The following is a 27,530-nucleotide window of genomic DNA, read 5'->3' on the forward strand; positions in this document are numbered from 1 at the left end:
GTGTAGATTGATGAGGGGAAAAACCGATTTAATTAATTTTAGAATAAGAATTAGGCTGTAACCTAACAAAATGTGGAAGAAGTAAAGGGGTCTGAATACTTTCCGAATGCACTGTAAGTGTAGGGTTAGTTGATGGTGCGTTTGTTGAAATTTTCCCCCTTTACATTTTTTTTGGTATCACAAAATGTAACGTGATTTACCACACAGTACTGCACGGAAGAAGAAGAAGTATGGCGACGAGGTTGATGATGCTCTTGCCGCGTTCAAATACTAGTCGGAACTAGGAAACTCGAACATTTCCGACTTGCTATTTCGCTGAACGCGGCACGTGTATAATATACAATCAGTTAGCATGTCGGACATTTCCGAGTTTCCTACTTCCGACTAGAACGAGAACGTAGCATCTGTCTCTGTGCGAGGTCAGGGATCCCATCAAAAATAGGACAACCCGTCTCGGAGCTCCTCCCTCCTAACTCTCTGCGTTCTGTTACCGTAGCCGCCCCCTCTCTGTACTCCGCAGCATAGGCGCTCTCTTCTTTCGCTGGAGATCACGAACGCCGGAGTACTCTCAACCCAGCAAACAGCCATGGCAGAAAACGCCGGCTTGGATAACCACCGTATCAAGAGCTTCAAAAACAAGGGACGCGATGTCGAGGTAGGAGTGCATTTGGATAGGGTGGTTTAGACAATGATCCGTGTAGGATTTTATTTTAAGACACCGGCTCTCTTCCCCCGCCTTGTCTGACAATATTTTGATGAAGCCTGGCTAGTCAACTAAGTTAGCTAGCTATTAGCCGCCAGCCTGCTGTGTGCTGTCTGAGCTTATTCGGAATATCCTCCACCACATCTTCGCCATCATCATAACGAACGGGCGTGGTTTACGGCCCTTGGCCTATTCCCCATCAAATAGTTTGAAATGTCAATCGGTTTCGCCTACAACGAAAAGCTCTAGCCTAGGTAACTAAGGTTAGCTGATTACTTAACTAAGATATTGTTAGCAGCTACCACCGGTTTTGAAAGCAGACTAAGGTTAGAATTGACAGCCCAACTAGCAGAATCCGGAGTAGGTAGAGTATATGTCGGTAACTAGCGAATTTAGCTGGTTTGGCTAATGCATGCTATTACTAGCTATCTATTAGCTAATTGAACCCTCTTGATAACTTGTCGTTTTAGCTAACACTCATATCCAACCATAATTAAACATGATTCCGACCCTACAGTTAGCTTGTTTACATTGACCTACACTGGGGTCTGAACGTCATCATGGACACACTGCCTAGCAGGTGCCAGATATGGGTCGGAAAACGTACCTCAATGCAGGGATGCGATATACCACTGTACTCCACATTTTACCTTTATCCAAAATGATACATGGAGAAGATTGAAATACTGCACGTTTTCGTCCTAATTGTAGCCACAGCAGCCATTTTGGAATGGCATATTCAGCCAATCAGCTCCTTTGTTGTTCAATGCCATGTGCCATTCCATAATGACTGCTGTGGCTACTGCTAGCTAGCATGAGGATGAAAATTGCAGTTTTTCGGAAAAACAAGCAGTATTTCAATCTTCTCGATAAATCAGTTTGGGTAAAGGTAAAATGTATTCTGGTATATCCCATCCCTGCATTGAAGTACATTTTATATCTCGCGCCTGCTCCGCGGTGTCTTAATATAACCTTGATGAACATTCCGACCACAGTGCAGCTCAGTGTAAACAAAAGGACCAACAGCACAGTCAACTGGTACAGTACTTTAAAATATAATTTAATTCAACATTCTGGCTTCTAAAGCTTGTGAGATGAAATTTTCCAAACAAATGTATGGCATTCATCTGACTGCGGTATTGTCAGGCAAGGTCGGAATCATCTGGCCATAATGAGCTAGCTAACTGTGAACTAGCAAGCTAGCCAGCTAAAATAGGCATTTGAACAACGGCCTGTGCAGAAAATATTCTTATGTAGCTGGCTAGCTAGGTGAAGATGTTGTTAATTGCCTGAATCCGTTTACTTGCTGCTTCCACCATCAATAGCTTGCTATCTGCATCGCTCAGTATCTTGTGGCTGAGTAGTCATCGTCATGACAGCTGTCAATGTTTTCAGCGGGTGCTGGTGGTATTATTAAAAACTATGGCATGCTGACCTCACATGTATTCATAGTGGTTAGCTGTGCCATCTTTGACAATAACCCACACACACATTTGTCTTTACAGAGTTGTACAACTAGTCATCTTTGGGATACCCCCACTGTATGAAGGAATGGGTTTTCGGAGTAATAGTTGAATTAGAGATTATTGTCTTTGGGAGCCATCTAAAACCATGGGAAGTGGACCAGTCTCATAGGTTGTTGTTTTGAAACTGAGAGACAACGTGACAAACACATGGCTACTATGTCGGACATGGCCACGTGCGCCACTAGGGCTATTTCGGGCATCCTGGAGGTCTGGCTTGGGTTCTCCCTGGAGGTACAACCCGATCTGTGGCCCAATGGAGGGGCCAGGAGGTAGAAGAAGCCCCTAAGCAGCACTGATCTGGGACCAGGAAGTTATGTGTTCCTGCAATGGTTTTTAGAAATGCATCATCCTTCCCCCTTCAGAATTTACTTGAGTGTTTGTGCTAGGTTTTACAAATAAGCTACTAAGTATGAATACTGTAGCTATCACTATATGAATGGTAGTCTGGGTGCTGTTTCTGCTCTGGCCAAAGTTTTTATTTTTATTTATTTTATTTCACCTTTATTTAACCAGTTAAGCCAGTTGAGAACAAGTTCCCATTTACAACTGCGACCTGGCCAAGATAAAGCAAAGCAGTGCGATAAAAACAACAACACAGAGTTACATATGGAATAAACAAAACGTACAGTCAATAACACATAAAGTGCCGTTGTCTTGGCAAGGCAACAATGTAGCTTTGTTGAATACAGAAACAGTCTGGCACCCACTCTATAGTAGGTCGGTATGGTGATCACTGGGCAAATCAATCATTGGGGTTCGCTCTAGGTTGAAGTTGCTTATAACCACAGATCTGGGATGAGGTTACCTAATCCTGAACTAGGATGATCTGAACCTGCACCAGTGGAAGGGACAACTTTGAACAATTCCTCATAGTTCAACGGTCTCTCGTTAAACAGCCTGATGGGACATCATGTGAGATGCAGCCCAGCTTATGTTTGTGCCATGAGCATTACTTTCTAACGGTTTTAACTTGCTCAGTCAGTGTTCTGGGCCTTAATGTTTACCCCAGAACACTGTATCCAGGAGTAACACTCACTCTTGGCTCAGGACACTGCTCACTGGTTAAGCTATATTTAGGCTACAGCCTAATATATGTACAGTGCCTTCAGAAAGTATTCATACCCATTGATTTATTCCACATTTTGTTGTTACAGCCTGAATTCAAAAGGGAATAAATATATTTTCTCACCCATCTACACACAATACCCCATAACGACAAAGTGAAAACATTTTTGTATACATTTTTGCACATTTATTGAAAATGAAATACCAAAATATCTCATTTACATAAGTATTCACACCCCTGATTCAGTACGTGTTAGAATCACTTTTGGCAGCGTTTACAGCTGTGTGTCTTTCTAGGCAAGTCTCTAAGAGCTTTGCACACCTGGATTGTACAATATTTGCACATTATTCTTTTAAAATTGTTCAAGCTTTGTCAAGTTGATCATTGTTCGACAGCTATTTTCAAGTCTTGCCATAGATTTTCAAGCCGGTTTTTAAGTCAAAACTGTAACTAGGCCACTCAGGAACATTCAATGTCGTCCTGGTAAGCAACTCCAGTGTATATTTGGCTTTGTGTTTTAGGTTATTGACTTGCTGAAAGGTGAATTTGTCTCCCAGTGTCTGTTGGAAAGCAGACTGAACCAGGTTTTCCTCTAGGATTTTGCCTGTGCTTAGCTCTATTCCGTTTCTTTTCATTCTAAACTCCCTAGTCCTTGCCGACGACAAGCCTACTCATAACATGATGCAGCCACCACCATGCTTGAAAATATGAAGCGTGGTATTCAGTTACTTGTTGTGTTGGATTTGCCCCAAACATAACGCTTTGTATTCAGGACATAAAGTGAATATCTTTGCCACATTTTCTGCAGTTTTACTTTAGTGCCTTGTTGTAAACAGGATGCATGTTTTGGAATATTTTGATTCTGTACAGGCTTCTTTTTCACTGCCATTTAGGTTAGTATTGTGAAAGTATTCAGACCCCTTGACTTTTTCCACATTTTTTTAGGTTACAGCCAGCCAGAGTCCGGACTAATTCTAAAATGGATTAAATATTTTTTCCCCCTCATCAATCTACACACAATACCCCAAGCAAAAACAGGTTTTTAGAAATGTTACAAGCTTGGCACACCTGTATTTGGGGAGTTCCTCCCATTCTTCTCTGCAGATCCTCACAAGCTTTGTCGGGTTGGATGGGAGTGTTGCTGCACAGTTATTTTCAGGTCTCTCCAGAGTTGTTAGAACGGGCTCAAGTCCGGGCTCTGGCTGGGCCACTCAAGGGCATTCAGAGACTTGTCCCGGAGCCACTCCTGCGTTGTCTTTGGTGTGTGCTTAGGGTCGTTGTCTTGTTGGAAGGTGAACCTTCGCCGCAGTTTGAGGTCCTGAGCGCTCTGGAGCAGGTTTTCATCAAGGATCTCTCTGTACTTCTCATGGTTTGAGAGTCCTTTAGGTGCCTTTTGGCAAACTCCAAGCAGGCTGTCATGTGCCTTTTACTGAGGAGTGGCGTCTGTCTGGTCACTCTACCGTAAAGGCCTGATTGGCGGAGTGCTGCAGAGATGGTTGTCCTTCTGGAAGGTTCTCCCATCTCCACAGAGGAACTCTGGAGCTCTGTCAGTGATCATTGGGTTCTTGGTCACCTCCCTGACCAAGGCCCTTCTCCCCCGATTGCACAGTTTGGCTGGGCGGCCAGCTCAAGGAAAAGTATTGGTGGTTCCAAACTTCTTCCATTGAAGAGTGATGGAGGCTGTGTTCTTGGGGACCTTCAATGCTGCAGACATTTCTTGGTACCCTTCCCCAGATCTGTGCCTCGACCCGATCCTGTCTCGGAGCTCTACGATCAATTCCTTCGACCTCATGGCTTGGTTTTTGCTCTGACGTGCACTGTCAACTGTGGGACCTTATATAGACAGGTGTGTGCCTTTCCAAATCATGTCCAATGTTTTTAATTTACCACAGGTGGATTCCAAGTTGTAGAAACATCTCAATGATGATCAATGGAAACAGGATGCACCTGAGTTCGATTTCGAGTCTCATAGTTTGAGTTGAAACAGCGCCGGAAGAAGATGGCTGCCGTTTTACAGCCCTCTAACCAATTGTACTATTATGTGTGTTTTTCCGCGTTATTTGTAATTTATTTTGTACATAATGTTTCTGCCATCGTCTCTTATAACCAAAGAGAGCTTCTGGATATCAGGACAGCGATTACTCACCTCGCGTTGGACGAACACTTTTTCTTCAACGAGGCGTTCGCGAAGGATATTCTACAGACTCCCGACAAGGCCCAGATCCCCGTCATTCGCGTGAGGAAGAGACAGAGATATCGTGGACGCAGATCCGGGTGCCTTGTAAGGATCCGACGGCGAACGAGTAAACTGCCTCTCCCATCAATCCTATTAGCCAACGTTCAAGCTTTGGAGAATAAAATGGACGATTTAAGATTACGGTTATCCTACCAACGGGACATTAAAAACTGTAATATCTTATGTTTCACGGAGTCGTGGCTGAACGACAACAATGACAACATTCAGCTAGCAAGGCTATACGCTACATTGGCAGGACAGAACGGCAGACTCGGGTAAGACGAGGGGTGGCGGTCTCTGTATATTTGTAAACAACAGCTGGTGCACAAAATCAAATACTAAGGAAGTCTCAAGGTTTTGCTCGCCTGAGGTAGAGTATCTTATGATAAGCTGTAGACCACACTATTTACCAAGAGAGTTTTCATCTATATTTTTCATAGCTGTCTATTTACCACCACAAACCAATGCTGGCATTAAGATTGCACTGAATGAGTTGTACAAGGCCATTAATCAACAGGAAAACGCTCATCCAGATGCAGCGCTCCTAGTAGCAGGGGACTTTAATGCAGGGAAACTTAAATCCGTTCTACCTCATTTCTACCAGCATGTTAAATGTGCAACCAGAGGGGAAAAAACTCTAGACCACCTTTACTCCACACACAGAGACGCATACAAAGCTCTCCCTCGCCCTCCATTTGGCAAATCTGACCATAACTCTATCCTCCTGATTCCTGCTTATAAGCAAAAACTGAAGCAGGAAGCACCAGTGATTCGGCTAATAAAAAAGTGGTCAGATGACGCAGATGCTAAGCTACAGGACTGTTTTGCTAGCACAGACTGGAACATGTTCCGGGATTCTTCAGACAGCATTGAGGAGTACACCACATCAGTCACTGGCTTCATCAATAAGTGCATCGATGATGTCGTCCCCACAGTGACCGTACGTACATACCCCAACCAGAAGCCATGGATTACAGGAAACATCCGCACTGAGCTAAAGGGTAGAGCTGCCGCTTTCAAGGAACGGGACTCTAACCCGGACGCTTATAAGAAATCCCGCTATGACCTCCGACGAACCATCAAACAGGCAAAGAGTCAATACAGGTCTAAGATTGAATCATACTACACTGGCTCTGACGCTCGTCGGATGTGGCAGGGCTTGAAAACTATTACAGACTACAAAGGGAAGCACAGCCGCGAGCTGCCCAGTGACACAAGCCTACCAGACGAGCTAAACCACTTCTATGCTCGCCCGAGGCAAGCAACACTGAAGCATGCATGAGAGCACCAGCTGTTCCGGACGACTATGTGATCACGCTCTCCGTAGCCGATGTGAGTAAGACTTTTAAGCAGGTCAACATTCACAAGGCCGCAGGGCCAGACGGATTACCAGGACGTGTACTCCGAGCATGTGCTGACCAACTGGCAAGTGTCTTCACTGACATTTTCAACATGTCCCTGACTGAGTCTGTAATACCAACATGTTTCAAGCAGACCACCATAGTCCCCGTGCCCAAGAACTCTAAGATAACCTGCCTAAATGACTACCGACCCGTAGCACTGACGTCTGTAGCCATGAAGTGCTTTGAAAGACTGGTCATGGCTCACATCAACAGCATAATCCCAGAAACCCTAGACCCACTCCAATTTGCATACCGCCCCAACAGATCCACAGATGATGCAATCTCTATCGCACTCCACACTGCCCTTTCCCACCTGGACAAGAGGAACACCTACGTGAGAATGCTATTCATTGACTACAGCTCAGCATTCAACACCATAGTGCCCTCAAAGCTCATCACTAAGCTAAGGATCCTGGGACTAAACACCTCCCTCTGCAACTGGATCCTGGACTTCCTGACGGGCCGCCCCCAGGTGGTAAGGGTAGGTAACAACACATCTGCCACACTGATCCTCAACACGGGGGCCCCTCAGGGGTGCGTGCTCAGTCCCCTCCTGTACTCTCTGTTCACCCATGACTGCATGGCCAGGCACGACTCCAACACCATCATTAAGTTTGCCGACGACACAACAGTGGTAGGCCTGATCACCGACAACGATGAGACAGCCTATAGGGAGGAGGTCAGAGATCTGGCCGTGTGGTGCCAGGACAACAACCTCTCCCTCAACGTGACCAAGACAAAGGAGATGATTGTGGACTACAGGAAAAAAAAGAGGACTGAGCACGCCCCCATTCTCATCGACGGGGCTGTAGTGGAACAGGTTGAGAGCTTCAAGTTCCTTGGTGTCCACATCACCAACGAACTATCATGGTCCAAACACACCAAGACAGTCGTGAAGAGGGCACGACAAAGCCTATTCCCCCTCAGGAGACTAAAAAGATTTGGCATGGGTCCTCAGATCCTCAAAAAAATTCTACAGCTGCACCATCGAGAGCATCCTGACTGGTTGCATCACCGCCTGGTATGGCAACTGCTTGGCCTCTGACCGCAAGGCACTACAGAGGGTAGTGCGTACGGCCCAGTACATCACTGGGGCAAAGCTCCCTTCCATCCAGGACCTCTATACCAGGCGGTGTCAGAGGAAGGCCCTCAAAATTGTCAAAGACTCCAGTCACCCTAGTCATAGACTGTTCTCTCTGCTACCGCACGGCAAGCGGTACCGGAGTGCCAAGTCTAGGTCCAAAAGACTTCTCAACAGCTTCTACCCCCAAGCCATAAGACTCCTGAACAGCTAATCATGGCTACCCGGACTATTTGCACTGCCCCCCCACCCCATCCTTTTTACGCTGCTGCTACTCTGTTAAGTATTTATGCATAGTTACTTTAACTCTACCCACATGTACATATTACCTCAACTACCTCAACTAGCCGGTGCCCCCGCACATTGACTATGCAACGGTACCCCCCTGTATATATAGCCTCCCTACTGTCACTTTATTCTATTGTATATATAGCCTCCCTACTGTCACTTTATTTTTAATTCTGCTCTTTTTTCCTCAACACATTTTTGTTGTTGTTTTATTCTTACTTTTTTGTTTAAAATAAATGCACTGTTGGTTAAGGGCTGTAAGTAAGCATTTCACTGTAATGTCTGCACCTGTTGTATTCGGCGCATGTGACCAATAAAATTTGATTTGATTTGATTCATAGCAAAGGGTCTGAATACTTACAGTGCTATGAAAAAGTATTTGCCCCCTTTCTAATATTCTCTACTTTTGCATATTTGTGATACTGAATGTTATCAGATCTTCAACCAAAACCTAATATTAGATAAAGGGAACATAAGTGAACAAATAACACAACAATTACATATTTATTTCATAAAAAAAGTTATGCAACACCCAATTCCCCTGTGTGAAAAAGTAATTGCCCCCTTACACTCAATAACTGGTTGTGCCACCTTTAGCTGCAATGACTCCAACCAAATGCTTCCTGTAGTTGTTGATCAGTCTCTCACGTCGCTGTGGAGGAATTTTGGCCCACTCTTCCATGCAGAACTGCTTTAACTCAGTGATGTGGGTTTTCAAGCATGAACTGCTCGTTTCAAGTCCTGCCACAACATCTCAATTAGGATTAGGTCTGGACTTTGACTAGGCCATTCCAAAACTTCCAATTTGTTGCTTTTTAGCAATTTTCATGTAGACTTGATTGTGTGTGTTGGATCATTGTCTTGCTGCATGACCCAGCTGCGCTTCAGCTTCAGCTCACAGACAGATGGTCTGACATTCTCCTGTAGAATTCTCTGATACAGAGCAGAATTCATCGTTCCTTCTATTAAGGCAAGTCGTCCAGGTCCTGAGGCAGCAAAGCATCCCAAAACCATCACACCACCACCACCATGCTTGACCTTTGGTATGATGTTCTTACTGTGGAATGCAGAGTTTGGTTTTCGCCAGGCATTACTGGAACCATGTCGTCCAAAAAGTTATATTTTTGAATCATCTGTCCATAGAACGTTCTTCCAAGAGTCTTGATGATCATTCAGGTGCTTTTTGGCAAACTTGAGTCAACTTATTGGACGAGATGGGGCCCATTATGCCTGGCGAAAACCAAACACTGCATTCCACAGTAAGTCTGTAAAGTAACAAAATGTGGAAAAAGTCAAGGGGTCTGAATACTTTCCGAATGCACTGTACAATGTTGTTGATCCATCCTCAGTTTTCTCCTATCACAGCCATTAAACTCTAACTGTTTTAAAGTCACCATTGGCCTCATGGTGAAATCTCTGAGCGGTTTCCTTCCTCTCCGGTAACTGAGTTATAAGGACACCTGTATCTTTGTAGTGACTGGGTGTATTGATAGACCATCCAAAGTGTAATTCATAACTTCACCATGCTGAAATTGATATTTAATGTCTGCTTAATTATTTTTCCCATCTACCGATAGGTGACCTTTGCGAGGCATTGGAAAACCTCCCTGGTCATTGTGGTTGAATCTGTGTTGAAATGCACTGCTCGGCTGAGGGACCTTACAGATAATTGTATGTGTGGGGTACAGAGATGAGGTAGTCATAAAAAAGAAAATAATAATGTTGAACACTATTATTGTACACAGTGAGTCCATGCAACTTATTATGTCATTTGTTTAGCAAATTTTTACTACTGAACTTATTTAGGCTTGCCATAACCAAGGGGTTGAATACTTATTCAAGACATTTCAGCTTTTCATTTTAAGATAATTTGTTTTTTTTAAATCTACGTTCAGGCTGTAAAGTCAAGGGGTGTGAAAAAGTCAAGGGGTGTGAACTTTCTGAAGGTCTGTATCTGCTAATCATGGTCTTCAATCTGAATCAGTTCGATAAATCAGGTGTGTTAGTGCTAGGCTAGAAGAAAAGACTGACCCACACCTGCCCTATGCTGATCTAGGCGTAGGGGTCTGAGGAGTGACTGGTGCAGCTCTGAGAGAGACAGGTGCTCTGGCTGGGTCACTGTTTGGTTGTTAGAGAGAGGAGAGGGGTCTCCCTCTGGTTCTCAGCTCTTCAGCCTCCCCAGACAGGGGCAAGATCAGACCAAGGCTGGGATGATGTGACTGGCCCACGTGACGTAAGGGGCTATTTAGTATGGCAATATGAACCGCAGCGCACAGTCACAAGATCTGAGACCAGCTCACAGTCATGAGTGGACTAAGAACACATTACCATTACACAAACACACATTGATTAACCTGAACCATTACGATATCGAGTGGTGTGTGTAACTTATGCTTTTAGCCTATAGCTTACATATTAGATCCCTCAATTCCTATGTTCTGACCTGGGCCTATATTACTTTCTAGTATATTTTCATGTTGCTTCCAAAAGCAATTTGTGCCATTAAGTAGTCCAGAGAGGGAGATGTTATGTTGTTAAAATGTGTTATCAATGAATTATTGTCTCTGTTTCATATTGCTCCCTGTGTGTTTGTGTTCCAGACTATGAGAAGACATCGAAATGACGTGACAGTCGAGCTGAGGAAGGTGAGAGAAGAAGCCTAATTTACATTTTGGTGATGCACAACTTTGTAGGCGTACTTCCACAGCTCCCTGTATTAATATATTAATATTCACCTCCCTGCTTACCACACACACAGATCTGTAGACAGGCTGTTCCTTTCTCACCCTGTGTCTTGCCCCAGACACAGACTTGGTATTCGTCTCAATCCATCCAGAATGATTATTCTCTCTATGGGGCCACTAACCCCAATTTGACCCCCTCTGTTTCCAACCCTGACCATGACCCAAACATGATATTTCACCTCTCTGGATTGGCCTCTGATCCTTGTAAACTGCCTTCTCAAACTCCATAGGTGTGTCTTTGTTTGGCCCACTGCGGTGATGTGCTGCAGGTAGAAATTGCCTTTGTCATTCAGCTACTCCCTCTAGGCTTGGGCGGTATCCAGATTGTCATACCGACCTTGTGCCATACCGGTAATAACTGAACACAAAGGGCGCTATTTTCAAAACCCACTGAGCCTTTTAAATTTGAATGTTAGCAATGCTAACAAGTACATGGACAATCCTATAGAGAATGCTAACTAAATGCTAACGAGCGCTTTGCAAACATTTTATACAGTCTCTGACCTAAACTATTTTCAGGACAGACATCCCAGCTCATAAAGTTATACAAGTAACAAAAAAATGCTACTCACAGTTTGCTGCACACACAAAACAAATATTAGACAGCAAGGCTCTTGATCCATTTTTTTTACATTTGATTCATTTAGCAGACGCTCTTATCCAGAGCGACTTACAGTTAGTGAGTGCATACATTTTTCATCCAGGACGGGATTCTCTGCTGTTACCCGAAGCGAAGCTTGGTTTTGGAAGAAGCTAACCACTTAGCTAGATAGCTAACTAGCTACTAAATTAGCAAACCAATGCAAATAGTCTGGGTAGCCGTTTGATTAGATGTTCAGGAGTCTTATGGCTTGGGGGTAGAAGCTGTTTAGAAGCCTCTTGGACCTAGACTTGGCGCTCCGGTACCGCTTGCCATGCGGTAGAAGAGAGAACAGTCTATGACTAGGGTGGCTGGAGTCTTTGACAATTGTTAGGGCCTTCCTCTGACACCGCCTGGTATAGAGGTCCTGGATGGCAGGAAGCTTGGCCCCAGTGATGTACTGGGCCGTACGTGCTACCCTCTGTAGTGCCTTGCGGTCGGAGGCCGAGCAGTTGGCATACCAGGCAGTGATGCAACCAGTCAGGATGCTCTCGATGGTGCAGCTGTAGAACCTTTTGAGGATCTGAGGACCCATGCCAAATCTTTTCAGTCTCCTTAGGGGGAATAGGTTTTTGTTGTGGCCTCTTCACGACTGTCTTGGTGTGCTTGGACCATGTTAGTTTGTTGGTGATGTGGACACCAAGGAACTTGAAGCTCTCAACCTGCTCCACTACAGCCCTGTCGATGAGAATGGGGGCGTGCTCGGTCCTCTTCTTTTTCCTGTAGTCCACAATCATCTCCTTTGTCTTGATCACGTTGAGGGAGAGGTTGTTGTCCTGGCACCACACGGACAGGTCTCTGACCTCCTCCCTATAGGCTGTCTCGTCGTTGTCGGTGATCAGGCCTACCACTGTTGTCATCGGAAAACTTAATGATGTTGTTGGAGTCATGCCTGGCCATGCAGTCATGAGTGAACAGGGAGTACAGGATGGGACTGAGCACGCACCCCTGAGGGGCCCCCGTGTTGAGGATCAGTGTGGCGGATGTGTTGTTACCTACCCTTACCACCTGGGTGCGCCCCGTCAGGAAGTCCAGGATCCAGTTGCAGAGGGAGGTGTTTAGTCCCAGGGTCCTTAGCTTAGTGATGAGCGTTGAGGGCACTATGGTGTTGAACGCTGAGCTGTAGTCCTTGAATAGCATTCTCACATAGGAGTTCCTTTTGTCCAGGTGGGAAAGGGCAGTGTGGAGTACAATAGGGATTGCATCATCTGTGGATCTGTTGGGGCGATATGCAAATTGGAGTGGGTCTAGGGTTTCTGGGATAAAGGTGTTGATGTGAGCCATGACCAGCCTTTCAAAGCACTTCATAGCTACAGACGTGAGTGCTACGGGTCGGTAGTCATTTAGGCAGGGCAAATGCACAACTGTAGAGCATTTAGCACCTTTTAGACAGTTAACTTAATAGTTATAAGCAGTGGTGGAAAAAGTACCCAATTGTCCTACTTGAGTAAAAGTAAAGATACCGTAAACAAAAATGACTCAAGTCCCGTGTAGCTCAGTTGGTAGAGCATGGCGCTTGCAATGCCAGGGTTGTGGGTTCGATTCCCACGGGGGACCAGTATGAAAATGTATGCACTCACTAATTGTAAGTCGCTCTGGATAAGAGCGTCTGCTAAATGACTAAAATGTAAAAGTGAAAGTCACCCAGTACAATACTACTTGAGAAAAGTCTAAATGTATTTGGTTTTAAATATACTTAAGTGTAAAAAGAAAAAATGTAATTGCTAAAATATACTTACGTATCAAAAGTAAAAGTATAAATCATTTCAAATTCCTTATATTAAGCAAACCAGACAGCATGATTTTCTTGTTTTTAAATTTACGGCTAGCCAGGGGCACACTTCAACACCCAGACATCATTTACAAATTAAGCGTTTGTGTTTAGTGAGTCTGCCAGATCAGAGGCAGTAGGGATGACCAGGGATGTTCTCTTGATAAGTGCGTAAATTAGATACTTTTCCTGTATTGCTAATCTTTCAAAATTTAACGAGTACTTTTCTCAGCGGCAGCCGCTTTTTTGTCAGTGGCAGCTGTAAGTGGTGGTCGTGTCAGTGGCGGTTTTGTCGCAAAACTAAGACCGTCGCCGAAACAAAGACGGTTCTGCTGAGTTGTTGTGCAGAGTTATTCGAGGAAGTAAAGAGAGGAGGGCTTCACCTAGTTATTTACAGATTATCTCATTTTGATATTTTGTGTGTGTTTTCTATACCTGTTCACACCTCTCCCTGTAGGCATTACAGATGCTCCCCACCCCTTGGCTGCAACCCTTCTAATTTAGTGTACCCTGTGCGCACAATCCATGTGGGATTCCGGGTCTCTGGCAGCGTATGGAACTGCCGATCTGCGGTCAAGAACGCTGAGTTCATCTCAGCCCATGCTGCCCTTCAGTCCCTTGACTTTTTGTCCCTGACAGAGACATGGATCACCACAGAGAACACTGCTACTCCAGCTGCTCTTTCTTCGTCTGACTATATTTTCTCTCATAGTTCGAGAGCATCTGGTCGTCGCAGTGGTGGCACAGGTCTACTCATTTCTCCTAAGTGGAGATTTTCTCTTTTCTCCCTCTCTCACCTGTCCATCTCCTCATTTGAATTCCATGCTGTCACTGTCACTTGTCCACTCAAGCTTAACATTGTTGTCATCTATCGCCCACCAGGTGCCCTTGGAGAGTTCGTCAATGAGCTTGACACCTTGATAAACTCATTTCCTGACGATGGCTCACCGCTCTTCGTACTTAATAATAATAATAATAATAATAATAATATGCCATTTAGCAGATGCTTTTATCCAAAGCGACTTACAGTCATGCGTGCATACATTTTTTTTTTTTTGTGTATGGGTGGTCCCGGGGATCGAACCCACTACCTTGGCGTTACAAGCGCCGTGCTCTACCAGCTTGGCGACTTCAACCTCCCAACGTCTGCCATCGATTCATTTCTTTCCAACTCTCTCTTTCCCCTCCTTGCCTCTTTTGACCTCACCCTTTCACAAGGCAGACAATACTCTTGACCTAATCTTTACTAGAGGCTGCTCGCCTGCTAATCTCACTGCAACCCCCCTCCAGGTCTCTGATCACTACTTTGTGTCCTTTTCTGTCTCCCTTTCCTCCAACCCTAACCACTCAGCCCCTACCCAGATGGTAATGTGCTGTCGCAAACTTCGCTCTCTCTCTCTCCCACTACTCTCTTCCTCTTCTATCCTATCATCTCCCCATTCTGCTAAATCCTTCTCCCTTCTGTCTCCTGATTCTGCCTCTTTGACCCTACTCTCCTTCCTTTCCACTTCCAATGACTCGTACTGTCCCCTTTCCTCCCGGCCGGCTCGGCTCTCCCCTCCTGCTCCGTGGCTGAGTGACTCATTGCGAGTGTACAGAACAGGGCTGCGGGCAGCTGAAAATTGAGGAAAACTCAACTTCTGGAGGATCTATCATCCTTTCACTCCCTCCTCTCTACCTTCTCTTTCTCTGTATCCGCTGCAAAAGCCACTTTCAACCAATCTAAATGTCAAGCTTCTGCCTCTAACCATAGGAAACTCTTTTCCACCTTCTCCTCCCGCCTTAATCCTCCACCCCCTCCCTCCTCCCTCTCTGCGGACGACTTTGTCAACCACTTTGAAAAAAAGGTTGATGACATCCTCTACTCATTCACTCAGCCTATTGAGTCCACTGCTCTCACTCACACAGAACTACCCTACGCCTTGACCTCTTTCTCCCCTCTCTCTCCAGATGACATCCTGCGACTAGTGAGGTCTGGCCACCCGACAACCTGCCTGCTCGACCCCATCCCCTCCTCCCTTCTCCAGAGCATCTCTGGAGACCTCCCTTTCCTCACTTCCCTCATCAACTAATCCCTGACCACTGGCTGCATCCGCTCTGACTTCAAAATGGCCCAAGTTGCTCCCTTCCTCAAGAAACCAACACTCGACTCATCTGACGGGGGGGGGGTTAGAAGGATTACTGTTATACTATTCCAGGTATTCCTTAACCATCAGATCCTCCTCTCAGGGCTGGGTGTCTCAGGCTATGCACACTCTTGGATTGCATTCTACCTGGCAGGCCGCTCCTACCAGGTGATGTGGAGAGGATCTGTGTCTGCACCATGTACTCTCACTACTGGTGTCCCACAGGGCTCGGTTCTAGGCCCTCTCCTCTTCACTCTATACACCAAGTCACTCGGCTCTGTCATATCCTCACATGGTCTCTCCTATCATTGCTATGCGGATGACACTCAACTACTTTTCTCCCCCCCCTTCTGACACCCAGGTGGTGACACGCATCTCTGCGTGCCTGGCAGATATCTCAACTTGGATGTTGGCCCACCACCTCAAGCTCAACCTCGACAAGACGGAACTGTCCTCCTGGAGAAGGTCTGCCTGCTCAAAGACCTCTCCATCACGGTCAACAACTCCACAGTGTCACCCTCCCAGAGTGCAAAGAACCTTGGCGTGACCCTGGACATCACCCTATCGTTCTCTGCAAACATCAAAGCAGTGACTCGTTCCTGCAGGTTCATGCTCTACAACATCCATAGAGTACGACTCTACCTCACACAGGAAGCAGCGCGGGTCCTAATCCAGGCACTTGTCCTCTCCCGTCTGGATTACTGCAACTCGCTGTTGGCTGGGCTCCCCGCTTGTGCCATCAAACCCCTGTAACTTATCCAGAATGCAGCAGCCCGCCTGGTTTTCAACCTTCCCAAGTTCTCTCATGTCACTCCGCTCCTCCGCACACTCCATTGGCTTCCAGTTGAAGCTCGCATCCACTACAAGACCATGGTGCTTACCTACGGAACAGCAAGAGGAACTGCACCTCCCTACCTTCAGGCTATGCTCAAACCCTACACATCAACCCAAGCGTTCTATCACCTCAGGTCTCTTGGCCCTCTCAGCCCAGTCCAAGCTCCTCTCTGTCCTGGCACCCCAATGGTGGAACCAGCTTCCCCCTGAAGCTAGGACAGCAGAGTCCCTGCCCATCTTCTGAAAACATCTGAAACCCGACCTCTTCAAACAGTATCTTAAATAATCCCCCCCCCCCCAACACTTAACCAGCACTTGCACTTGACCCCCCCTGAAATGAAAGAACGCAATCTTCTTTATCTCCTAACATATTGCACAAGTTGATTGCAGATATTCACTTAAAAAGTAGCTACAATTATTCAAATGTATAAAAAAAAACTTCAAAGAAATAGTTTCAATGGTATTGAAAAAACATCCCGTGGCTATTTCCAAATATACGGTATACCGCCCAAGCCTAACTCCCTCCACATGCTCACTACCCTTCGCCTTGATCTGCATACTTATGTGCTGTCCCTGTATACTAACTGTACTATCCAGACTTGGTGATGATCATTAACAGACTACATCATCAGGATGCTGAAACCTAGATTAGATGCCAGTCCATGGGGATTAGCAAAGATTTAAAAGAATATCCAAATGTAATCTATCCTGAGGTGCTTGCTGTGCTTGCCTGTTTGATGTGGATGCCTAAATCAGAACACTGTAATGGCTACAATACACCCAATTAGTATGGTAGTCATGCATTTACTTACGCCTTTGTAATAGGGCTGCACAATTAATCAAATTTGAATTGAAATATTGACATGTGCAATATCCATATTGTAAGAGGCTGCAAATTTTTTTACATGCCATGAATGTAGTAGCATTCAAACCTAATAAGGGTCCCCTGGGAAACTCTGACCAACACTTTGGCTCCTACCCTGTCACAACAACTTCTACTGTACCTGTCTTTGTCATTAGTTGTCATGCCAAACAACACCAACCATAGAATCTGAATAATTTGAGTTAGATGATTTGCCCATATCGTGCAGTACTACATTGTAAAGAGCCAGAGACTGGAGGGTTTCTCTTCTCCTCTCCTGTGATTGGCAGGTATCCCTGTCACTCATACATCCAACAGTCTGCTGCTCTCATGTTGACTTGGTGATCTCTCTGACATGAGTCCCCTGGTCATGGCTTTCAATCTTACTTTCCCCTCTCTCAACTCTCTCTTCCTCCGTTAAACCCCCCTCAGGGCTTTGACACATTCCTCACTCTCCTTCCTCTTCACAGGTTTTTTTATTTATCTGAGGTTAAAACAATCCCCTGTAGTCGTTGCTAAGTTAGCATTAAGGAAGAGAGTGAGACATGGCTAGAAACTAGTTTAGAGCCTAATTCAGTGAGCGAGAGAGAGAAAAAAAAGAAAGAGCTGAGTTAGTGTGCTGCTGTAGTCTGGCTGCACATTTCATTGTGCCAGAGCAGCACAGGGATGGTTAGTCACCAGCAGTGACGCACGGCCCAGCACTGCAACACACACTGGAATGTAGGCCAAGGGATTCTCCTCCCTCCCTCCTACCACTGACTCACATGTCTGTCTTTTTCACGCTCTATTCAACACCAGTATGGGTGTGCCTGCTCCTCAACTTTCTGGGAGTGTATGCCTTCGTTTTTTGTGTGTTTTTAATGGGGGTGTTTTAATTAGGGTGTCTCTATGTAAAGTTGAGTAAATATAGGGAACATCCTCATAACAACACAGGGTTTGTACTTTGTCCCCTGTACGGAGAGACCCAGAGATGACCCCAACACACACACTGACACACATATTCTAGGGATGCGAGGGTCAGCTGTTTTTCGACCAATATCTGGCTTGCAGTTACAAAAAGTTTGCTGTAGGAGTTTATGCTGCTACTCTCACAGTTACATATTTGAGTATTCATCAATGTGGTGTTTTATTCTTTAATCTCTCCTCGCTCTCCCCTGTCTTCCGTCAGAACAAACGAGACGAGCATCTACTGAAGAAGAGGAATGTCCCACAGGAGGAGAGTCTGGAGGACTCCGACTTCGACTCCGACTTCAAAGGGGTATGTGGGATGTCTGTGTGTTCCACTTTAGCGACCCATTTGCCATTGCAGTGGAATGGCGATCTCTATGAGACGAGAGACTTGTTCCAGATAGAAATGGACTGCCTAGATTCTCTGTCTGTTTGGACGGGGCAGGTGTGGCCATTCCTACTTCTGAAGAGCTACTGACATTGGACATTGTGTCAGCTCTATACAATACATTTCTATGTATGATGTTGTAATCTAGACATGCGTCCTTAAGCCCCCCCCATGGCCTCTCTAGGGTTTGTATAATGTATCGTGCTCAAAGCCTTTTCACACTGCTGACTGGAGGCCTGTCATTGAGCTAATGAGATGAGGAATAGGCCCTGGTCTGACCTGACCTAGCTGCTACCAGGTGATGTATGGTGATGATGGAGTAGCATGGCATTCTCAGCCTGTGAGCTCACACAGCCTCAACCAGCCAGCCAACACACCAACTCAGCAGCAGAGGAAACACAGCACTCTGAAAACACTTGCGTGTGGAGAGAGACAGAGACGACCGACAGAGAGGGTCAGACTGTGTGTGTGTTATGTCAATGACATGTTGACCGATCAGTGTGAAGTAGCCAGATGTTTATGTGAATTGTATCCCCTTCCCCCATGTTGTTGATGTTGTTTATCTGTAACCTGGTATTGATTTTGTCCCTCCCCTTCCCACTCTGCAGCAAAACGTCACACTAGAGGCCATCTTACAGGTAAGGCTCAACTTTGTGTACACACAGAGAATAGTGACTAAAACTCTTATCCCCTTCATTCTCTCTTTTGCTCTCCCTCTCCCCTTCTCTCCCTGTCTCCTTCCCTCCCTCCCTCCCTCCCTCCCTCTGTGAGAGTGTGGTGCTGTAACTTGTTATCTCTCTCTCTCTCTCTCTCTCGCTGAAGAACGCCACCAGTGATAATGCGGTGGTCCAGCTTAGTGCCGTACAGGCTGCCAGGTAAGTGTTTGGTGTGTGTGATCTCCTCTCTGCTTTGAACCTCTCACATTTGTATTCCATGATTGAAACATAACTCTTCCTGTTTTTGTGTCTGTCAGAAAACTCCTCTCCAGTGACAGAAACCCTCCCATTGATGACTTGATAAAGTCTGGCATCCTGCCCATCTTAGTCAAATGTCTGGAGAGAGACGACAAGTGAGTCTGCTGATGCATTAACCCAATGTCCTCCCCTGGACCGCCTCTACTAATGCACTGTTGGGACATTTACTGGGATTACTGAAGACTGGCTAGGATACAGGATGTAGAGGGGCTGCTAGTGTGTGTGTGTGCATGCTTCTTTGTGTGTGTGATGCACAGGGTGGTCCGTTGGCCCTGCCGTCCGGTGCCAACCCAAATAAAAGAGCATTCCTGTCCTCTGGATTTCCCCCATTCCCAGGACCTTGTTGTGTTCAGGGCCACACATATACACACACACACACACACACACACACAGGACCTTGTGGTCAGGAAGGGGACAGACGCACACACCCTGGAGTCAGTACAGGATGGGGCAGGGGTTGGAGGGTCACCATAACGATGAGTTGCGGATGCACAGCTGTAATGGCGACCACTGCTGCAGGCTGTCAGACACTGAAATTCCTGGAGCACAGCGGGCACTGCAACCCAACAAACCAATAGTTTACACACACATTGTGTGTGGACCGAGAAGAGGAGGACGAAGTGGGGGCAGGGTTAGGAGAAAGACGTGTTCATATTAATGGAAGGCCTAGAATGATCTCTCTCTTTCGTTCTCACTCTCCCCCGCTCCTTTCTCTCCTCCAGTCCGTCTCTCCAGTTCGAGGCAGCCTGGGCCCTGACCAACATAGCGTCTGGCACGTCACAACAGACCCAGGCTGTGGTCAAATCCAGTAAGTTCACCAGTTTACCCTGCGTCATTCTGCTCTGCTGTTATTCTGACTGTCTGGGCTTCGCTAATGTTTGTTATCTTTGTGTGTGTGTTAAATTGTGATATGTAAATTCCTAATTCTGTGTGTGTGTGTGCGCATGTACAGATGCTGTTCCCCTGTTCCTGCGGCTGCTCCACTCTCCCCATCACAATGTGTGTGAACAGGCCGTGTGGGCGCTAGGCAACATCATAGGTGAGTATGGCTGATACAGTTAACACATCATTAAAGTTATGTTTGTGTATTTTTTTTGTAATAACTAACCATGTGACCGGACCAGGAAAAACTCTGTGCCCCAATGATGACCTTTGACCTGTAATGCTCCTCCTCCAGGCGACGGGCCACAGTGCAGGGATTACGTCATCTCCCTGGGCGTGGTCAAGCCCCTGCTCTCGTTTATTAACCCCTCCATCCCCATCACCTTCCTCCGTAACGTCACCTGGGTCATCGTCAACCTCTGCCGCAACAAGGACCCACCGCCCCCCATGGAAACAGTACAGGAGGTACGTGTGTGTGTTTTGTTCCAATGTATGAGTAGCGTTATAGTGGTGCTCTCTCCAGCCAGTCAGCCAAATCACTTTCTTATCACTAGGGGGAATGTTTAGCTACATAACTTTACATGGCCACATTTCCAGTCTGCTTTTGACACTCCTCTCTCTACCTCTTTTTTGTTTTTTTCTCTTTCCCAGCTTCTCCCAGCGCTGTGTGTTCTTATATACCACACAGATATAAATGTAAGTATGAGAGCATACAGTGCTTTCAGAAAGTATTCATGCCCTTTGATTTATTCCACATTTTGTTGTTACAGCCTGAATTCAAAATGGATTAAATAGTTTTAAAATCTCACCCATCTACACACACTACCCCATAATGTTTTTAGACATCTTTGCAAATGTATTGAAAATGAAATGCAGAAATTTCTCATTGACATAAGTATTCACACCCCTGAGTCAATACTTTGTAGAAGCACCTTTGGCAGCGATTTCAGGTGTGTTTCTTTCTGGGTAAATCTCTAAGAGCTTTCCACACCTGGATTGTGGACATTTGCCCATCATTATTTTCAAAGTTCTTCAAGCTCTGTCAAATTGGCTGTTGATCATTGCTATACAACCATTTTCAGGTCTTGACATAGATTTTCAACTAGATTTAGGTCAAAACTGTAACTCGGCCATTCACTACAATGTTGTTGATCCATCATCAGTTTTCCATCCTCCGTTTTCTCCTATCACAGCCATTAAACTATTTTAACTGTAAAAAAGTCACCATAGACCTCATGGTGAAATCCCTGAGCGGTTCCTTCCTCTCCGACAACTGAGTTAGAAGGACGCCTGTATCTTTGTAGTGATACACCATCCAAAGTGTAATTAATAACTTCACCATGCTCAAAGGGATATTCAATGTCTGCTTTTTATTTTACCCATCTACCAATAAGTGTACTTCTTTGCGAGGCATTGGAAAACCTCTCTGGTCTTTGTGGTTGAATCTGTGTTTGAAATTCACTGCTCTACTGAGGAACCTTAAAGATAATTGTATGTGTTGGGTACAGAGATGAGGTAGTAATTCAAAAATCATGTTAAACACTATTCTTGCACACGGAGTGAGTTCATGCAACTTATTATGTGACTTGTTAAGCAAATGTTTACTACTGAACTTATTTAGGATTTCCATAACAAAGGGGTTGAATACTTATTGACTGAAAACATTTCAGCTTTTAATTTGTAATTAATTTGTAAACATTTTGAAAAACGTAATTCCGTTTGGACATTATGGGGTATTATTGTGTGTAGGCCAGTGTCAAATAATGTCAATTTAATCCATTTTAAATTCAGGCTGTAACCCAACAATTTTTTGAAAAAGTCAAGGGGTGTGAATACTTTCTGAAGGCACTGTACGTTCAACTAAATTGAACGGTTTGTCACAAGTTTGACTTCAGCATGTTAAGCCCTACCATACTCAGCAGCTTTTAGTGAAACTCAACACTTATTGGACTCCTTCGTTAACATTGTGTGTTTGTAGATCCTTGTGGATACGGTGTGGGCTCTGTCCTACCTGACAGACGGTGGGAATGAGCAGATTCAGATGGTGATAGACTCTGGGGTGGTCCCCTTCCTTGTCCCCCTGCTCAGCCACCAGGAGGTCAAAGTTCAGGTAAGGGGTCAACAGGGGACCATGGCAACTGATAACATTCTGATTTAGAAGACCTAAACAAACTTTGGTATGGTGTACTTATAAAATCTATAATTTACTACCTCCTTCCTATCTGGGAAAAAAAACAAAAAAAAACACTGATTGGTAAAAGCAACATTATAGAAATCTTGACTCTACCTATCACTAGGGGTAGGAGTTTTTGCAGAAACATTGCTGCCATATGTTCAGGAAAAACTCATGGCTCTACTTACAACATGCTCAGTGATTTATTTCAAGGAAGGGAGGAAATGATGCATTTTATAAGTAATAAATTCAGGGTGTTCTATGCATTTGTGGGTGTTGACTTGCTGTGATGTCACTTCCTACAGACTGCTGCTCTGAGGGCGGTGGGGAACATTGTGACGGGGACAGACGAGCAGACACAGGTGGTGCTCAACTGTGACGTCCTCTCCCACTTTCCCAACCTGCTCACACACCCCAAAGAGAAGATCAACAAGGTAGCACACACACACTCTCCCGGAGAGGGAACGGGGAAGAGGGAAGAAGCTTATGTCAAGGCTTTTCTATGATTGTCTTGCTAATAAGAAGTTGTTTGGTTTGACTGTGTGTGATTAGACTGTTATTAGAAAGTGTTCTGGCATAACCGTAAGTGATTGGTTCGTTTACAGGAAGCAGTGTGGTTCCTGTCCAATATCACGGCTGGGAACCAGCAGCAGGTTCAGGCAGTGATCGACGCAGGACTCGTCCCCTTGATCATCCACCAACTGGCCAAGGTGAGAGAGACATGCTGTGGTGTGTGGTTGGTGTGTACGTTTGACTGTGGTAGAGATTATATTCCTGTCATTGCTGTGTACTGAGTTGTTCTGTAGTGCTGACAGCCTGTGTGTCTGCAGGGGGACTTTGGGACTCAGAAGGAGGCAGCATGGGCCATCAGCAACCTCACCATCAGCGGCAGGAAAGACCAGGAAAGTAACACACACACACACACACTGCAACCTCAATATCAGCCAGACTATTGACATGGACAGAGGTACAAGAGACAGGTACGGGGCTAGCACTGTCATGCCAGGGCCTCTGTAGCTGGAGCATTCATAACCGTGAGTTCATGAAGTAGTTTAATGCCAGTGACTGAACCTGCTTACACATTCACACGTGTCAGGAGTTATTTGTCAGAAATGCTTACTGCTGTCTACAGTTATGTATATGATATGTTGATGTGTGTGTGTGTGTGTGTGTGTGTGTGTAGGTGGAGTACCTGGTGCAGCAGAATGTGATCCCTCCGTTCTGCAGCCTGCTGTCAGTGAAGGACTCCCAGGTGGTCCAGGTGGTCCTAGACGGCCTCAAGAACGTCCTCATCATGGCCGGAGATGAGGCCAGCACCATCGCTGAGATCATAGAGGAGTGTGGAGGTGTGTGTGCATATTGTCATCATAGCTGAAGGTGTGTCTGAGGTGAATGTTGCTGTTGTCTGACTGCGCCTCCCACTGCTCTGCTCTCTGATCTTAGGTCTTGAGAAGGTTGAGAATCTGCAGCAACATGAGAATGAGGACATCTACAAACTAGCCTTCGAGATCATCGACCAGTACTTCTCAGGCGACGATGTGAGATATAAAACACACGTGCACACACACACACCCCCACACACACACACATATATATACACACCCCCACACACACACACATACACACACCCACACCTCTTACCCTTCTTCTTTCTCTCTCAGATTGATGAGGATCCCAGTTTAATTCCTGAAGCCACCCAAGGAGGGACATTCAACTTTGACCCCGCCTCCAACCTGCAGACGAAGGAGTTCAAGTTCTAGGAGCCGGTCCATCGAGCTGCACGGGTACTGTCAAACCCACCTCAGACATTCATCCATCTATCTCTCCACCAACCTGGCAACCTGCTACAGAAGGATTGTACCCATCTACCATTACTATTACTTCAACATGGCCACCCATCTTGCAATTGAAGGATTCGCCCACCACCACCGCCACAATAATTCACCTCTGTACTGAAGGGTCCCTGAAAACTACCACCCTCCACCACAACCTGGCAACCCATACGGGTCCAGGTCATTCGTCCAGCACCAGTACAATCTGATCTCAGGCAGTCCTAGCAAATGCTTTGAAATGTCACGTGAAAATCACAAGGAAGGAAGAAAAAGCCTTTTGGGGCAATATTTTTGAATTGCCAAATGTCACTATCTACACACACATGCACAAAAACACAGTTGAAGACACTTGGAAAGAATTTGTGTGCATACTTGTTTTAGAAGCTAATATATCACAGATGGGGAAAGGATACTGCCGTTTGTTTGCGGTTTAGTTTTGTGCTTCACTCCTGGATTGTCATTCTCCCTCTGTCGTGGACACTCACACAGACGCGCACACAGACACACACACACTCACTCACTCACATAGTCTCTCTGTAGTGATGGCCGAGCACCCCAGTGCCCCCCAATTGAAGACGTTAACCCTAGAGCTAACCCATGAATAGCCATGGACCCCATCCCACTTCCCAAAGTCCTAGGACAGGAAAGGGTGGGCTTTAGGCGAAAGAGGATTCTGTGACTGACTGAAATATATTGTATTACTTTTTCCTTTTGACTTCTCTTGAATCATAAAGTGGAGTTATTGATTTTTATGTATCTAAAAAAAGGAAATTTGTAAAAAATATATCATACTGCAAAACTCGTACATAAAGAAGTATACAATTGTTTTGCAATTTTGCTCTAATTCAGGGGAGAGCAAAATAAAAAGCTTTTTACAGATCTGGCTACCCAAGTTGGAGGAAAATACCTCTGGATATTGTGACGGAATATCTCTACTGTAGCCCTGTTCCCCAGAGGACATTAAATCCTGCTGCACAAGTGATGTCACGTCATGTGGAGGGGCAGGTAGTGATGTCACTATTGGGATATCCAACAGAGTAGTTGACAGGTGAATCTCACCTGAATTCTTCAATACCAGAACAGTCAAACTCAAACAAACCTATATTTGGCAATGCTCAGTGCTATCCGGGAAACTTGGGACGTCCCTACCCTTAACCCTAATCTTAACCATAACCCTTACGTAACCCTTATCCATTTTTAAATGTCTACTTCAATGGGGGTATTGACGTCCCAAGGATTCCAGCTAGCACGGACCATTTGGCAAATCTGGGATTTTTTGGGGTTTCTCTTTTTTAAATTCTCCCATTCTTTTAAAGATATGTATATTTTATGTTGAAATTGAAAAAAATCTACTTGGCTTGTTCTGGTCCAGGCTGTGGAGCTTCCAGATTTGCCGTTTTTACTTGTATTATTTCATCTTATGCACATGTCTGAGAGGTATAGTTTTTCTCTCTTCCTGCGGAAAGAGACAGATACTGAAGACGGGACTAACGGAGGATAGAACACGACCTCTGACCTATACAAAACTTTACACTCATCTGGGGGGTTTTCGTGTTTTTTTTGTCACGTCATCACCAACCTGAATAATTGTACAAAATGCAATGTGTATCTCTTAAACTCGTCTCTTGAGAATATATAAATATATATTTCCATAATGCCTGTACAAAGCTGCTGCAGATGACAAGTCATTGTTGGAACTGGACTCACCCTGCAGAACGATAACCTACGTACTATCAAAGACGGACTGGGGGGTTTGTTCAGTTGTTGTTTTTTGATTTTTGTTTTATCTTTATTTTTGTAACATTCATATGTATTGTGATGACATGCTGATGAACCTGACACCTGTGTCATTTTACCGTCCCAGAGCTGGTCCCAGTTGGTCTCCAGGACCTAGGTCTCTGGTCTGGACTTGTTTTCCTCGGTTATGGCCTGTTCAAACAGTGCACAGCAAAAGCAGGGAAGTTGTTGTTTTCAATGGAAGCTTGGCAGCAGTAGCAATGGGGCGTTTCTAGGTGAGGTCTCGCCCACGAAAGGTTGGTCCAGTCATCCGGTCACTACTGTAGAGGTCAAATAAGTTGCTACTCTGCCACCACAAGGCATAATACTATTTTGCAGCTGTATGTTTGAACAGGCCATTAGGCTGCTAACTACTGATAGACGGTGGGTGGGTGGAGGCGCAGGCAGTAGTGGGTTTGGATTAGGGGTGGGAAAGGGAGTAGTTGTTTATTGCTGATGAACAAAACCTTAGAGGGGGTGTACAGTCATGAACTATCCGCCTAGACGGACCGAGCCACTTTAAAGAATTACAATTTCTTTGTCTTGTATCGGAAAACGATACAAGCTTATGTTTGTTGCAAGATTTTTACTTGCCGGAGAAAAGTTGTTTTAAATAAGAGAATAGAGAGAAATAGCAACAGACTGCGTTTTGGCCTCAATGTTTATATATTTTTTAAAATAAATGTTAGATTGAATTCTTCTCTTTAAGGTGGCTCACTGATGCTTTCAACTCTTGTGCATATTAAAGGCGAGAATGAGTTGAAATTCATTGACATTGTGCCTTTTTGTTTTTCATTTCTACGAAACTAAAGTTTTTCCTCGAACGTACTAATGAAAAAAACAAATGCTAGAAGCTGTTGGAGCATCTGAAATTGGTGTGTGTGTGTGGTGTCTCCCTTATTACTGGAGTCTGCCATGGGATTAGTCAATGCTGCTCTGCTGTAGTGATTGTTCTACTCCTATTTTATTGGCTAAGCCATAGAGATCCTATTAATAATATTATAATTCCTAATTCTATGGGCTGAGCAGTGTAACCCATTTTGACATGTCCAGCCATATCTACATTCACCTCACCACAAACAAACCCATCAATGTCACATTCTGCTAACCAATCGGGGGATTATGATGATATCACTTCCTCCCATCTCGCCCTCAGGACATGGTCTCTGTATTACTGATCCTAACCAAAATAAACTTCCTGTTAGCCGTTGGATCCTCACTGCTGCAAGCGTTCTGATTTGTACACTAACATCAAGGCGTCTGTGTCTTTGTGTGTC

The 27,530-nt window shown here is 45.2% G+C and overlaps 1 protein-coding gene across 1 annotated transcript; it reads left to right on the top strand.

Moving 5' to 3' along the window:
• The first annotated feature begins 446 nt into the window (after positions 1 to 446).
• LOC121572503 (importin subunit alpha-4-like) lies at positions 447 to 27,472 on the top strand. Its single transcript, XM_041884569.2, has 17 exons — positions 447 to 655; positions 10,904 to 10,948; positions 18,449 to 18,538; positions 19,225 to 19,254; positions 19,439 to 19,491; positions 19,590 to 19,685; positions 20,313 to 20,398; positions 20,543 to 20,629; positions 20,768 to 20,937; positions 21,124 to 21,168; positions 22,451 to 22,582; positions 22,951 to 23,079; positions 23,251 to 23,355; positions 23,476 to 23,547; positions 23,829 to 23,991; positions 24,089 to 24,183; positions 24,307 to 27,472. The coding sequence occupies exons 1-17, from the start codon at positions 587 to 589 to the stop codon at positions 24,403 to 24,405; spliced, it is 1,566 nt and encodes a 521-aa protein (XP_041740503.2). The 5' UTR covers positions 447 to 586; the 3' UTR covers positions 24,406 to 27,472.
• Positions 27,473 to 27,530: the final 58 nt, after the last annotated feature.

Source organism: Coregonus clupeaformis, chromosome 40 (assembly GCF_020615455.1).
Source record: "Coregonus clupeaformis isolate EN_2021a chromosome 40, ASM2061545v1, whole genome shotgun sequence".
NCBI classification, from domain to species: domain Eukaryota; kingdom Metazoa; phylum Chordata; class Actinopteri; order Salmoniformes; family Salmonidae; genus Coregonus; species Coregonus clupeaformis.